The 13,032-nt window shown below is 43.2% G+C and overlaps 1 protein-coding gene across 1 annotated transcript; it reads left to right on the top strand.

Moving 5' to 3' along the window:
- Positions 1-4,580: 4,580 nt before the first annotated feature.
- fbxl18 (F-box and leucine-rich repeat protein 18) lies at positions 4,581-11,983 on the top strand. Its single transcript, XM_066660070.1, has 6 exons — positions 4,581-4,778; positions 7,191-7,388; positions 8,352-9,698; positions 10,142-10,368; positions 10,784-11,002; positions 11,462-11,983. Exons 1-6 carry the CDS (start codon positions 4,758-4,760, stop codon positions 11,610-11,612), a joined length of 2,163 nt encoding a protein of 720 aa, XP_066516167.1. The 5' UTR covers positions 4,581-4,757; the 3' UTR covers positions 11,613-11,983.
- The last annotated feature ends 1,049 nt before the right edge of the window (positions 11,984-13,032 follow it).

Raw genomic sequence — 13,032 nt, 5'->3', positions numbered from 1 at the left:
CAAATGGAGTACTGCCTTTTCAGTTCTTTATGGGCTTTTGTTTAAACCACGTGGGTCGTACTAGAACATGAAAAATGGTGTATATTATATATAAAACATCTCAAGATGCAGGTTTGGGTTTGTAGTAGTGTTTAATTACTAATCTAGCAGAGCTTGAATTTGAGGAAGACTGCAGTGAGCATGGTAAAGTTGAGCTACTTAAATGACAAGTGTTCATTTAACTACTGGCATCATAGTAACAGTTTAATACTACATAAACACAGTTGCTAATTTGCTGCTTACAATACTTTTGAATATAACTTCCCCAGCAACAAGTTAGTGTTGAAATCATTGTATTTTCACAAGGTTTAATGAACATTTCTCTATATTTCAATAGACGCTGTCACTGACAGAGTGCTACCATCAGTTTATTGCACTCAAAGGTAGTTTTAAAACACTGAAATCTAAGCTTTTTGGCAGTTTATCGCTCATATCACATTAGTGATTGAAAAGAACTGATACACTTTGGCCATATCCAGCCCTAGCTTAACTTGAGCTTAGTTTCATATTAATGATCTGTAGACATTCATTGATTTAGCTTTGGAGTATTGATCAGATGTGGAGGACCTGGTCTAAACATGTGGTGACTGTTTTTGCCTTTGACTTATCCCTGCAGGATCCAGTGAAGAAACTAATTCAATGTCTAGGTCATATTAGTTTGAATAGCATTTAGTGCAAGTCATTTATGTGAGAATTGTGATCAATGCTTGGATGTGCAGTGAAGAAGCAGACAACATGTTCAGAGGCAAAGTCTGGAGTGTAGACCAAACTGCAAAAATGATGCAAATTAAATGATCTGTTCCCCCCACAGTAACAGTGAGCCAGAGTATGGTCAGTCTGACAATGGACAAGGTCTGTTTTGACCTATCTATGCAAAACAATTATTCACCGTGCAGGCTGTGGCACTGTGCCATCCTCCACGTGATATTTGTGGTAGGGCAGAGGGCACAGCACAGTTCCTAAATCCATGCCCAGTGTTTTCAACACCCGTTCTCAAAGTTGTTTAATTTAGATTCCCAATAGGTCAGACTAACTGGTTCTTGTTAATGTAGGTAGATGTTATTCCCATGAATACATTACACAATGGGCAAATGTGTCACTAGCAATTTTGAATATCATAAATATATACATAAAAATCATAAACATCAAAAATAAAATGATCAAGTCACAGATTTTATGGTAGGGCTTATGTCCTGTCTCAAACATTGTCTTCCATTCATTTTCCTGTATCCCATGATGCTGATGTTTAGAGAAAGCCTAATGATCTCTTCATGTGTTAAACCTGCAGTCAGGTTCCAACAGGTCACAGTCTAACACACTGCCAAAATACCATTCAACATGGATGGTTATAAACACCAGGATGATCAACGCCACATTCCACTAACTCCAGCCAAATCCAAATGCCAGAATGATTTTTCAACTCATTCAATGCCTATACTCATAAAACTTTGTTGCTTCAATAGAATTAAAGGTTTGTCGATTTTCTAGTGTCTACAGCGAACACACGTTTCTACATGTTAATGGAAATACATTAAACTTTACATTTTTCAATTATTTATTTGCATAAGTATATCATAAGTATGGAAAAATCAAAAGGGGGAGGGGGAAGACTGGAAAAAAATATATACAGGGGTTGGACAATGAAAGTGAAACACCTGGTTTTAGACCACAGTAGTTTATTAGTATGGTGTAGGGCCTCCTTTTGCGGCCAATACAGCGTCAATTCGTCTTGGGAATGACATACACAAGTCCTGCCCGGTGGTCAGAGGGATTTGAAGCCATTCTTCTTGCAGGGTAGTGGCCAGGTCTCTATGTGATGCTGGTGGAGGAAAACGTTTCCTGACTCGCTCCTCCACAACACCCCAAAGTGGCTCAATAATATTTAGATCTGGTGACTGTGCAGGCCATGGGAGATGTTCAACTTCACTTTCATGTTCATCAAACCAATCTTTCACCAGTCTTGCTGTGTGTATTGGTGCATTGTCGTCCTGATACACGGCACCGCCTTCAGGACACAATGTTTGAACCATTGGATGCAGATGCTCTTACTTGTGCAGTGTGCAGTTAATGAAGATTGTCCACCAGGCTGCTCCAATTTAGCCATGACACCTCCCACACTACAATGACAGGTGTTTCAGTTTCATTGTCCAACCCCTGTACATGTTAAATGATTTTCACAAAATATAATGTATAAACTATTATAAAAATGAGTTCTTAGTTGAGAAAGCAGATGTGATTTTAGCTAAAGCTTTTAGACTGTTTCAGATTTTTAAGCTAAGCAATATATTGTAGGTTCCATTTCAGTATGATGAAGCCAGCAAATAAATAGACATTGACACTTGATGAAAAATACCACGTTTACATTTGCTCTAAGCTGTTCTCTGGGATATCAAAATGAATCTGTGATATGTGTGGAGCCCATTTCCAAATAATAATGATGATAATAATAATATAAATAGGGTAGTGCACCTCTGAGAACATATCTCAAATTTGAATGCAGATGATCCAAACAAAGAAGCAAAGGCTCCAAGAACCTGACTTTAACCAAAACTAAATGGAAACATAATGGATGTCATAATAATGAGATAATACTTCATAATATGAGATAGTATGTCTTAAAGAATACATTTTATACCTGCACCTAAAACGTCAAGCGGTTGCATGTCTTAATGATTATAGACCAGTTGTGTTGACCCCTGTCATCAAAAAATTCTTTAAGAGGCTCTTCTTGAAACACATCAGGGACAGTATTCCACTCAATTTAGAAAGACATCAGTTTGCCTACAGGGGAATCCTACTGCAGAGGGTTACATATCTATAGCACTCCACACAGCCTTGTCTCACTCGGAGCATCCTGGCACATATGTCAGAATACTATTCATTGATTGTAGCTCTGCCTTCAACACAATATTTCCCCATAAACTGGTAGCTAAACTTGGCAATCTGGCACTGTCCCCTTCACTATGCTCATGGATCAGTGACCTCTTCTCCATCTTCACATAGGACTGCAACCCCATGCATGCCTCCAACACCTTTGTAAAATATGCTGATGACACCACAGTTATAGGTCTTATTTTAAACAACAAAGAGACCTACTACAGAGAGGAGATCTGTCATTTACAACAACCTGGTTCTGAACACCACCAAGACCAAAGAGGTCATTTTGGACTACGGGACAAACAGAAGGACAGTACACACACCCCATTTTATACATGAGGAGGAAGTGGCGTCCACATCACAGCTGACACCTGGCCTCTGAACACCTCCCACCTTGTGTAGAAAGACTTTCCTTCTTGAGGAAGCTTCAACAGGTCGGACACAATTGAAACTGTGCATAACTGAAAGCAGCCTCTGACTCTGTATAACTTTGGTATGCCAGCTGTACAGAACAGGACAGGAAGGACCTGGACCAGCTGGTGAGAACAGCACAAAGTATCACAGGAAATCTGCTCCCAGACCTCGACTCAGTGTATATTGGTCACCTCCAAAAGAAAGCCACCAGCATTACAAAAGATCTCACCCATCCAGGGCATAAACTGTTTGTCCCTCTGCCTTCAGGATGGAGATACAGGACAATGAAAACTTAGAATAGCAGGATGAGGAACAGGTTTTTTCCCCACTTCCCTGGTACACCCCCAAGCATACCGTTAAGGACCTATGCATATTTGTACCTTTCACTAGCATTCATTTTTGCATTCTCTTGCACCCAAATTTCAAATTCATAATGATGCTAACATTGAACAGAATATCTCATGTATGTGTGTTGCTGGGCTTTTGGATTAATATATGTTTAGAATTACTATACTGAATATCATTGTACAGAGACAAATAAAGATTCTAACTATCTATGATAGTGTTGATATTTATGAGATACCTAGTCACAATAATGATACAGTACGTCGTGTGATACTAAGTAATCATTCTGTAATAGTAAGTCATGATTGTGAGAACACAAGTCAGGAAACACTAAGTCATATTTAAGAGATGAGAAATCATAATCTGTAAATACTAAGTCATGATACTAAGTAACACCAAGTCATTACTTTGAGTTAGTAATTTTTATGAGACAATTAGTCATTAATAACTAAATTACGATAGAGTATCATACTTATAAGATACTAACTCATCATTTTAATAGTAAAATATGTTTGAAGCCATAATGAAGAAACATAAATCACAATTTTAAAATGTCTAGATAGATTTATGAGACATTGAGTAAGAATTATGTTGCTAAGTTTTGACATAGTCATGATTATTGAGATTTTCAAATATGTCGTGATCTTAAGACAAGAATCACTCATTCTTAATTTTTGAATACCACGTTATAAATAAATAAATCACGAATAACTAAGACAAAAATATATGAGGTACTCCATCATGATAGTGGTTGTGCTAAGTCACTCTATGTGTTATTTTTTTTAAAAGGGACGAGCTTCCACGTATAAGAGCAGGGAAGACCAAACATTCACACACACGTGTATATATTCCGCTATAAGTCAATTATTATATAAAAGTAGAACTAATATAAAAGTATATTTTATTTCCGAATGAATGAGAGGGAGAGGCTCTCACAGGAAGTCGGTCCGTCTGTAATAATGTCCCTACAGTACAGAGAGGAGAGAGGCTGTGTACTTTTAAATTTAAGCCATAAGTGAATTAAGTGTGAGAGTCATGGCTTTATTTTCGCCTTCAGCGCCTGTAAACTTATGACTTGAGCCATGGATGACCAGATTGAGGCGGTGAGTGTCCGCTGCACTGATTTACAGGAGGATTCAGACATTGCGGTCAGTTAGAGAGACAGCTAATGGGCTAGCAGTTAGCTTAGCCGGCTAACGGCCACTCCTACAGTAGTTTATCGTTTTTTTAATATTTGAAAGTGTTTTTCGTAAATATTCTGAAGTATTCGAATGTAGAACGTTAATAATGATTATTATCCACTAATGTCATTTAAAACCTTCATCTAATTATGTTAAGAATTAACCCAGAACACGAAGCTAATACAAACGTATTAGAATTGACTATATTTATTTACGTTTGGGAAAACCTATTTATCTAATGTTTCGACTGAAATGAGGTACATTGATGGGTAGTCTGTCCCTCTGTGCTGCAATAACCGCTTCAATTCTTCAGGTTTTGACACTAGTTGGAACATTCCTGTGGTGATTTGCTGGCATTTGCCCTCATAACCCGTAAGGAGGTCTGGTTCTGATGTTGCATGTTTAGTTCTGGATCACAAACACCACTCTAACTCATCCCAAAGGTTTTGGATGGAGCTCCATCTCTGCAGAGAGCTCAGTTCTCCTGCTCCACAGCCCAGAGCTGGAGAGCTTTTTAGATACCTCCCTAGCAGTTGCTTGGCATTGAGGATGTTGATCTTAATCTCATGTGCAGCTGCTCCAGAGATTTTAACTTGATGCTTTTCCACGGCGGTGGCACTATTACAGATAAGACAATCATTTATTAGCCCTGCAGTGGGGAAAATCACAAGACACGGTTAAATTAACAAACAGTAAAAACAGCACCTAAAAAGAAAGGGAAAAAATCACTAAAAAGAAAGAAAAGCTCAAAAGTGAGCCACAGCTGCTGCAACATGCTTCCACACCTGCCTTAATCAAGAGCACCAGGGTCCAGAATATGTGCACCTTACAGTGACTGAATTCACTATGAATATGAAGACTAAGTGGACATGAATTTTTTGGATCAAGTTGAAGAGGAAGAGGAAGATGAATGAATGAACTGATGAGTAAATATTCTCTGGGTCTTTACTGTTCCACAACAATGAATTTAATTTAATTCAGAGCGGCACAGGTTGTGTCACTGTCACACAGCTCCAGGGCCGAGCCCCGCTCCAGGTGACTGTCTGTGAGGGATTTTGTGTGTTCTCCCTGTGTCTGCGTGGGTTTCCTCCGGGTGACTGTCTGTGAGGAGTGTGGTGTGTTCTCTCTGTGTCTGCGTGGGTTTCCTCCGGGTGACTGTCTGTGAGGAGTGTGGTGTGTTCTCCCTGTGTCTGCGTGGGTTTCCTCCGGGTGACTGTCTGTGAGGAGTGTGGTGTGTTCTCTCTGTGTCTGCGTGGGTTTCCTCCGGGTGACTGTCTGTGAGGAGTGTGGTGTGTTCTCTCTGTGTCTGCGTGGGTTTCCTCCGGGTAACTGTCTGTGAGGAGCGTGGTGTGTTCTCCCTGTGTCTGCGTGTATTTCCTCCGGGTGACTGTCTGTGAGGAGTGTGGTGTGTTCTCTCTGTGTCTGCGTGGGTTTCCTCCGGGTGCTCCGGTTTCCTCCCACAGTCCAAAAACACACGTTGGTAGTCCGTAGGTGTGTGAATGTATGTATGAGTGTGTGTCACCCTGTGAAGGACTGGCGCCCCCTCCAGGGTGTGTTCCCGCCTTGCGCTCAGTGATTCTGGGTAGGCTCCGGACCCACCGTGCCCCTGAACTGGATAAATGCTTACAGACAATGAATTAATGAATAATTAAATGTATCTGCCACAATGAAATTCAATGTAGATAGAATAATATTAAAATATTTCCCACATATTATTCAGTATTACATCCAGGGGCGGAGCCAGGGGCCCCCCAACCTCCGTCACTTTGCCGGCAACATTTTTTTGCGGAACCATTTCTGTAGGGATGCAATTTAACAGCGCACCTCAAACAACTAGTTCTCAGAAGAAACAGATGGTGGCACTGTACTCAATGCCTGTATCTGTAAATGTGTGAGTGTCAAGAAACACTACTAGATCCACAGCAGATTCACATAGAAAAAATAAGGTATAGTTTTCTGTGCCACCCCTGTGTGAGTAATGGTCTCGGTCTGGCCACCCCTGTGAAAATGGTCTGACTCCACCACTCTCATATTTTTAATGTTTAAGATATGAATATATGCTGAATGTGGCCTTTTTTATCATCTTTCATACTTCTGAACTCTTAATCACAGGCTGTACCCATACTCTTATTATGACAACAAGCAAGCCCTTACTAAGGAGAAAGCTTTTTGACTTTCAAAAGTCATTCCTGAAAGCCTGTATTTGGTGATTTCCCTGCTGTACCACAGATTGCTGATCAAGTATTTAACTAGAGAAATACCCCAAATGATTTAATTCTGTCTTTACGCCTTTACATGCTCAGGTTTTTCTTCTTTTTTCCCCCTTCTCTCCAGGCCCAGTGCTGCTCAGACACAGCCTCTCAACCCTCTGTCACCATCTCCGACTTCTCAGACGAGATCCTGCTGAACATTCTGAGGTTTGTCCCGAGCCACGACCTGGTTCTCAACGTGAGCCGAGTGTGCAGGAAGCTCCGGACGCTGTGTCAGGATAAGAGCCTCACTGCCCACATCAACCTTCACAGAGAATACACGGTGAGGGGCTCCAGACTTTGTAGTAACTAGTGTAACACCTCTGGCACTTGTATGTATTTTTTTAATATATTATTATAGTTTCTAGCACTATAACTTTTAGTTTGCTGTTGCCAAAAGGCAAGCCCTCAGAAAATTGTAAATTTTATAGGTGGGGGTTATGGCATTTTTATCACATTTATCACAATATTTTAAGACACAGCCTATGGACAATTAACTATGGACAAAAACAAGCCCCTTTCACACGTTCCCTTTAACCCCAAAATTTTCAGACTTTACCCTTGAGGAGGTATGTGTCAATTAGAGGTGGGCGATACCGGGAATTTTGGTATCAATCCGATGCCAAAGTAAATACAGGGCCAGTATCGCTGATGTTGATACCGATACGCTAATGCTACTCTTCTCCACGTGACGTCGCAACAGCAAAAGGCGGGGGTGTGTGTGTGTGTGTGGGGGGGGGGGTGGGTGCGCTGCTCTGCGCTTGAAAACGCTTGAGTATCGATCTTTTTACATGAGTATTGCTCAATACCAATACCAGCGTTGGTATCGATATTTGGATCGATCCGCCCACCTCTAGTGTCAATGCATTTGTCCCTGATTTTATTCCGACAGCTCCCTAGTACAAAGTCCGGGTAATGTCTGAGTGACATGAATAGACATGAATGTGTGAATAGAGCCGCTAATGTTACGGAGGATTGTACTGTACGCGAAATATTTCCAGCTGTGAGAACACTTCTGACACAGAAAATTGCCTCCAGAACAACTCCGGAAAATCTCTGGGGTTCATATGTGAAAACACCAGAAAAGCTTTTTTCACTGTAACAATAAAATATTGTCATATTTCTTCCATCTAATAAACTACTCCCAAGAAAAAGCACAGGTTTTGAGGTATAGCACTTGGTCTGTGTCAGATTTGCTCACTAATATGTAAAATGAAAAAGAACACATTTCTCTTTTTCCTTGCAGGCAAACAACGAAGCTGTCAAACACCTCTTGCGCAAGCTGTACAGCGAGATCAAGTCTCTGAATGCAAGCGGATGCTACTGGCTTGCTGGCTCTACGCTGGACCAGGTGACCCGCTGCAGGAGCATGGTCCAGCTGGACTTGTCGGGCTGCCGCGTGACTCCAGCTCGTTTGTCCCGTCTGCTGAGCTCCCTCCAGTCCCTTCAGTCGCTGGCTCTGGACGTGGGCCCTGGCTTCGACCTTCAGCAGCTAAGCTCAGAGGGCAAGTCGGCTCTAGCGCGGCTGCAAGAACTGAAGCAGACGCTCCTTACACCCTCTTATGGCGTGGTGCCTTGCTGCAGTGCATTGAGGAGCCTGCGCCTCTATCTGGAGGCTACCGAGAGCTTGCAAGAAGCCGGAGGCTGCACTCAGCTGATGGTGGGTCAGAGCAGTGTGCCACATTATCAAAGCCTGCGTTGGTTTTCCGCACGTCTGGCACCGGGGGAAATAAACCGCACCCTGCTGAGACTCTACTTGGCCGTGTTCAGTATGCGAGTGCCTGAGGGGCTCACCGGGCTGGTCCTTTTCGTACCTGGGCCTGCTCCTCTTCGACCCGTTGCTGTAACTGCACTAACAGAGAGCATGGCATCGTACACTGGAAGCACAGTTCGTGCCCTGCAGCTCCCACGGACGTGGCTGGATGGTGCAGTGCTGGGGAGGGTTCTTGCTCACGGATGCCCCACGTATCTAAACGTGTCCCGTTGTTCAGCGCCAGGGTTTAACCCTCTGCATGTGCTGCTGGCTGCAGGCTGTGATCTCTCACCACTTCGTGGTCTTAACCTCCGCGGCTGTGGTCGAGGCTCGCCCGCAGAAAGCTGCGTCAAAGGCGAGGAGGAGATGGACGCAGAAAGCGTCAAAGCATTGATTGAATCCTGTCCTCGTCTCACGCACCTCAACCTGTCGGCCACGCACTACCATCACAGCGCTCCTCCAGGGCAGGACGGGCACCTGTGTGGTGCGCTGGAGCGTCTCGCTCACCTGCGATCGCTGGCGCTCCCGGTTTGTGCGCTGGCACAGCGGCGTCCTGTACCTGTTAATGTGACTGAAATGGGTGCGGACCTATCCTCAGGGTCGCTGCTCCTCGGGTTGAAGAAGAGCCGCAGGATCGGTGTGCCCACCTACCAGCCGGAAGTCGCAGGGGGTCCGGGAGAGGACAGAGAGGAAGCGGCTGCGTCCTGTGTCCGACCTCTGCTGAAGGGATGCCCCCATCTGGTTGAGCTGGAGCTCATTGGTGCCGGTTTCTTGTCAGCAATGCCGCGGAACGAGCCTGCCATCCGCAAGGATCCCGCTGCCTGCCCCTGGGCCTGCCAGGTAGGGTGGGCTAATATATGTCATTCACAGACCTATGCACCATACCACCACAGAACAGGTATAATTTGGGTGGTGGGTCATTCTTCATGACTCTGACATGGTGACATGGATCAGACACAGCAGTGCTGCTGGAGGTTTTAAACAGGAGGTTGTGCAGCAATCGGACAGCTACTGACTCTGACTTTACATCTACTTGGTGGACCGACGAGGTAGCAGTGGACAGTGAGTGGGCACAGTATTTAAAAACTCGAGCAGTCACTGCTGTGTCTGATCCACTCATGCCAGCACAACACACACTAACACACCACTGTCAGTGTCACTTCAGCACTGAGAATGATCCACCTCCCAAATCATACCTGCTATTTAGTAGCAATATGCCATTGTATATACTTTGTCTTGATATTTTGCAGCGTTTCAGTTATTGTGTCCTCCCTTGCCCTCAGGTTGGGGACAGTCAGTTGGCCGCTTTGGGGAATCTGAGGTTTTTACGCAAGCTGACGTTGGCCCACCTGCCTGGGGTCCTGAAGGGGTCTGGACTTGTGCAGCTCGTTCAGGGGTGTAAAGACCTGCAGGTGTTATCACTGGCAAACATTGGGTCCTTAAAGACTGTGAACTACACACAGGGCCTTATGGAGGCGCTAAAGCACTGCACGCAGCTCAGGGAATTAAGGTGAGTGCACTCACACTCATTATCAGCTGGAACACAACAAAGATTCATTACTTTTATGACTAAAGTGACAAAGATATAGCAATATACATGAAATTTAAATCCAAATTAATTCCAGCTTAAATTGTAGCTCCTTTATATATAGTCCATTCAGATTACATCAGCATTTCATAGCAATTCCTCAGCTCTCCAGTAGAGGGCAGAAAACCATCTGATTTGTAGCATTTTACCAGTTACTTGGTCATAGATTTGATCTGTCCATTGCAATCCTTCATAATATGTGCACTGTAAAAAACAACTTTGCAGTGATGGAACAATGATACAGCGAATCCTGCACTAGCCCTAGCACAGATATACAGAGCTGATATATTACAATGGCGCTTTCTAACCCTTTAAACATTGGTGTGTAATATCACAGACTGGAGCAGCCGTACTTCAACGCCAACGCTGTGTTTTTTGAGGCGCTCAGTCACTGTCAGGGCCTTCGCCGCCTGTGTCTGGTGTCTCGCCATGGAACGTTCCAGCCGGGCGCGGTGGTCAGCTTCATGCAGAGCTGCACAGAGGTCATCATGTGTCACATGTTCATGGGCGGGACACTGGTGGCTTGTAAAACACTACAGAAGACCCTGCTGGACAGGTTAGTGTTAGTCCTCTTGATCCATTGTAGCTTGTGTGTATCATGTTTCGTTCAAGAGGACAGCAGACTGTTCCTGTTGCATCAAGAAAGTATCAAAATCTCAAACGTGTCCCTCCACCCTACGTAGTGCACAGTGTAGGTCGTAACCAGGGGTGCCAGTAACTGTGGAGATTAATGTACACACACAAACACATTCACAGATACATGAATACACAAGCACCTACAGTTTCCTCATCTACTCACAGTTACAAACTTGTATACAGTACATGCATTTTCAGAACTGGATCAGTTGGTGTCTTCAGTCGCCAAAGGGTCCTCTAACATTTGCATAATGAAGTGCATAAGGCAGAAGATTAGATAGTGATGTTTTATGAATATTATTCACCTTATAATAACATTTTGTGTTTGTAGTTTTCCTTGTATGTCCCTTGCTCACACTCTCTCTCTCTCTCTCTCTAGTTTGTCAGCGTCTCGTCCAGCTCTGAGTGTGGTGGTGTATCCTTTGCTGCATGAGGACCTGGGCTGTGTGATCAGAGAGATGCCGCTCTGCCACCTGGACGAGATCACGCTCTTCAAAAGCCGAGTGGCAGAGGAGCCGACTGTACTGTAGGACGCAGAGAGCGAGAGAGAGATGCGCTTACTGAATGTGGACATTGCATTGGACGCTGAAGTCACACCAAATGTTGTTTACATGTATCTTTTTTTTTCTCCAGTAAATGCAGACATGTGCATTGCAAATTGTTTTTTTTTTATTGTTATTATTACATATAAACCTTCTCCCTTCAAACGAATGGACAATCAACTGTAATCAGGTCCATATCAAAAAACAATTCTCGATCAAACTCTGTGCCAACTGAGTGAGGTGTGCCAAAATCAGACACTCATTAAAGTTAGATTCAGTGTTCTTTGTCTGGGTTCTTTGTGCATGGCTTAGGCATTGGAATTGACTACAAACAACATTGCATTAAAGGTGACGTTCACGATTTTATAAAAATATGAGGGTGTATAAAATTCTGAGGATGTTTTCTCATCATTTGCTGCTCTCCAGTCTGTTTGCACTCGTTACTGGTTTAACGTATTTACAAAGCCTAGGGTAACCAGACGTCCTCTTTTTTAGACTTAAAAAAATGTCCTGGTGGAATGTCCGGGATGTTGTTTTTCTAGAGCTTACATAGAACTTCGAGAAGTTTCGTTCACAAACTAGTCCCGCCTTCCCCTACTCCGATTGGTTCGCTTGAGTGAGAAGGGGGCGTGGTGAAGTAGCCTAAAATCTTCTGATTGGACGGTCTGACTGTAGAGCTACCGTTATTGGTCGATAACCTTCTCTGTAAACATTTAATTGGTCACTCTGCACATCAGTAGTCCTTGTTTACCTCAGGCAAAGCTCATGTACCTACCCTCATCTCGAGCAGCTATGCCGAAATGTAAATTTAAGTTCTCGGATGAATTAAAAAAAGATATTCCCATGTGTAGCAAATAAAGTTGTAAAGGACCTAAAAGCACACATAGTTTCAGCTAAACATACAACGGCAGCGAGGGGTGAGAAAGCCCCAGTGTCTGTAAATGGGTTTAAAAAAAAAAGGGCCTCAGTCCGGTATGCTAGGCTTTCTCTCTCTGATCATGACACAGAAATGGCAGCTGGAGAACGACAATGGAAAGAATGGAAAACATTAAAAAGCATGAACTAGGGTGAGGATATTGCTCAATTCCTGCGGCATAGGTGGGTAACTGCTTCTTTCATAAATTATATCAACGGGGATTTAAACCTAAAATCTTCCCACACAAATACACATCTATGAAGAGAGTAATGAGGAGCCAGTCACCATTTAGCAACTCCAAATTCCAAATGATTCCATAATCTGTAGTTAGGGTCCGTGTGGCTGTATTCATTATATTTCATCATAGACAACCCCTCATGACACTATACTGTTCTGATTATTTTGTTTATAAAACTACAAAATTGAGTCAGCCACACCTGAACTCACTCTTTAATGTGTATATATTCACTGTTACTTAGCAACAGTGATTCA

The sequence above is a fragment of the Hoplias malabaricus genome, chromosome 2 (genome assembly GCF_029633855.1).
Source record: "Hoplias malabaricus isolate fHopMal1 chromosome 2, fHopMal1.hap1, whole genome shotgun sequence".
Taxonomy (NCBI): Eukaryota; Metazoa; Chordata; class Actinopteri; order Characiformes; family Erythrinidae; genus Hoplias; species Hoplias malabaricus.
Note: the sequence above shows the minus strand (reverse complement) of the source record. Positions and strands in the feature narration are given on the sequence as shown.

Coding starts and splice junctions, on each gene's coding strand:
- fbxl18 (XM_066660070.1), top strand. CDS start 4,758: ATGGATGACCAGATTGAGGCG. Junction 9,699..10,141: donor CCTGCCCCTGGGCCTGCCAG/GTAGGGTGGGCT, acceptor CCTTGCCCTCAG/GTTGGGGACAGTCAGTTGGC. Junction 11,003..11,461: donor CAGAAGACCCTGCTGGACAG/GTTAGTGTTAGT, acceptor CTCTCTCTCTAG/TTTGTCAGCGTCTCGTCCAG.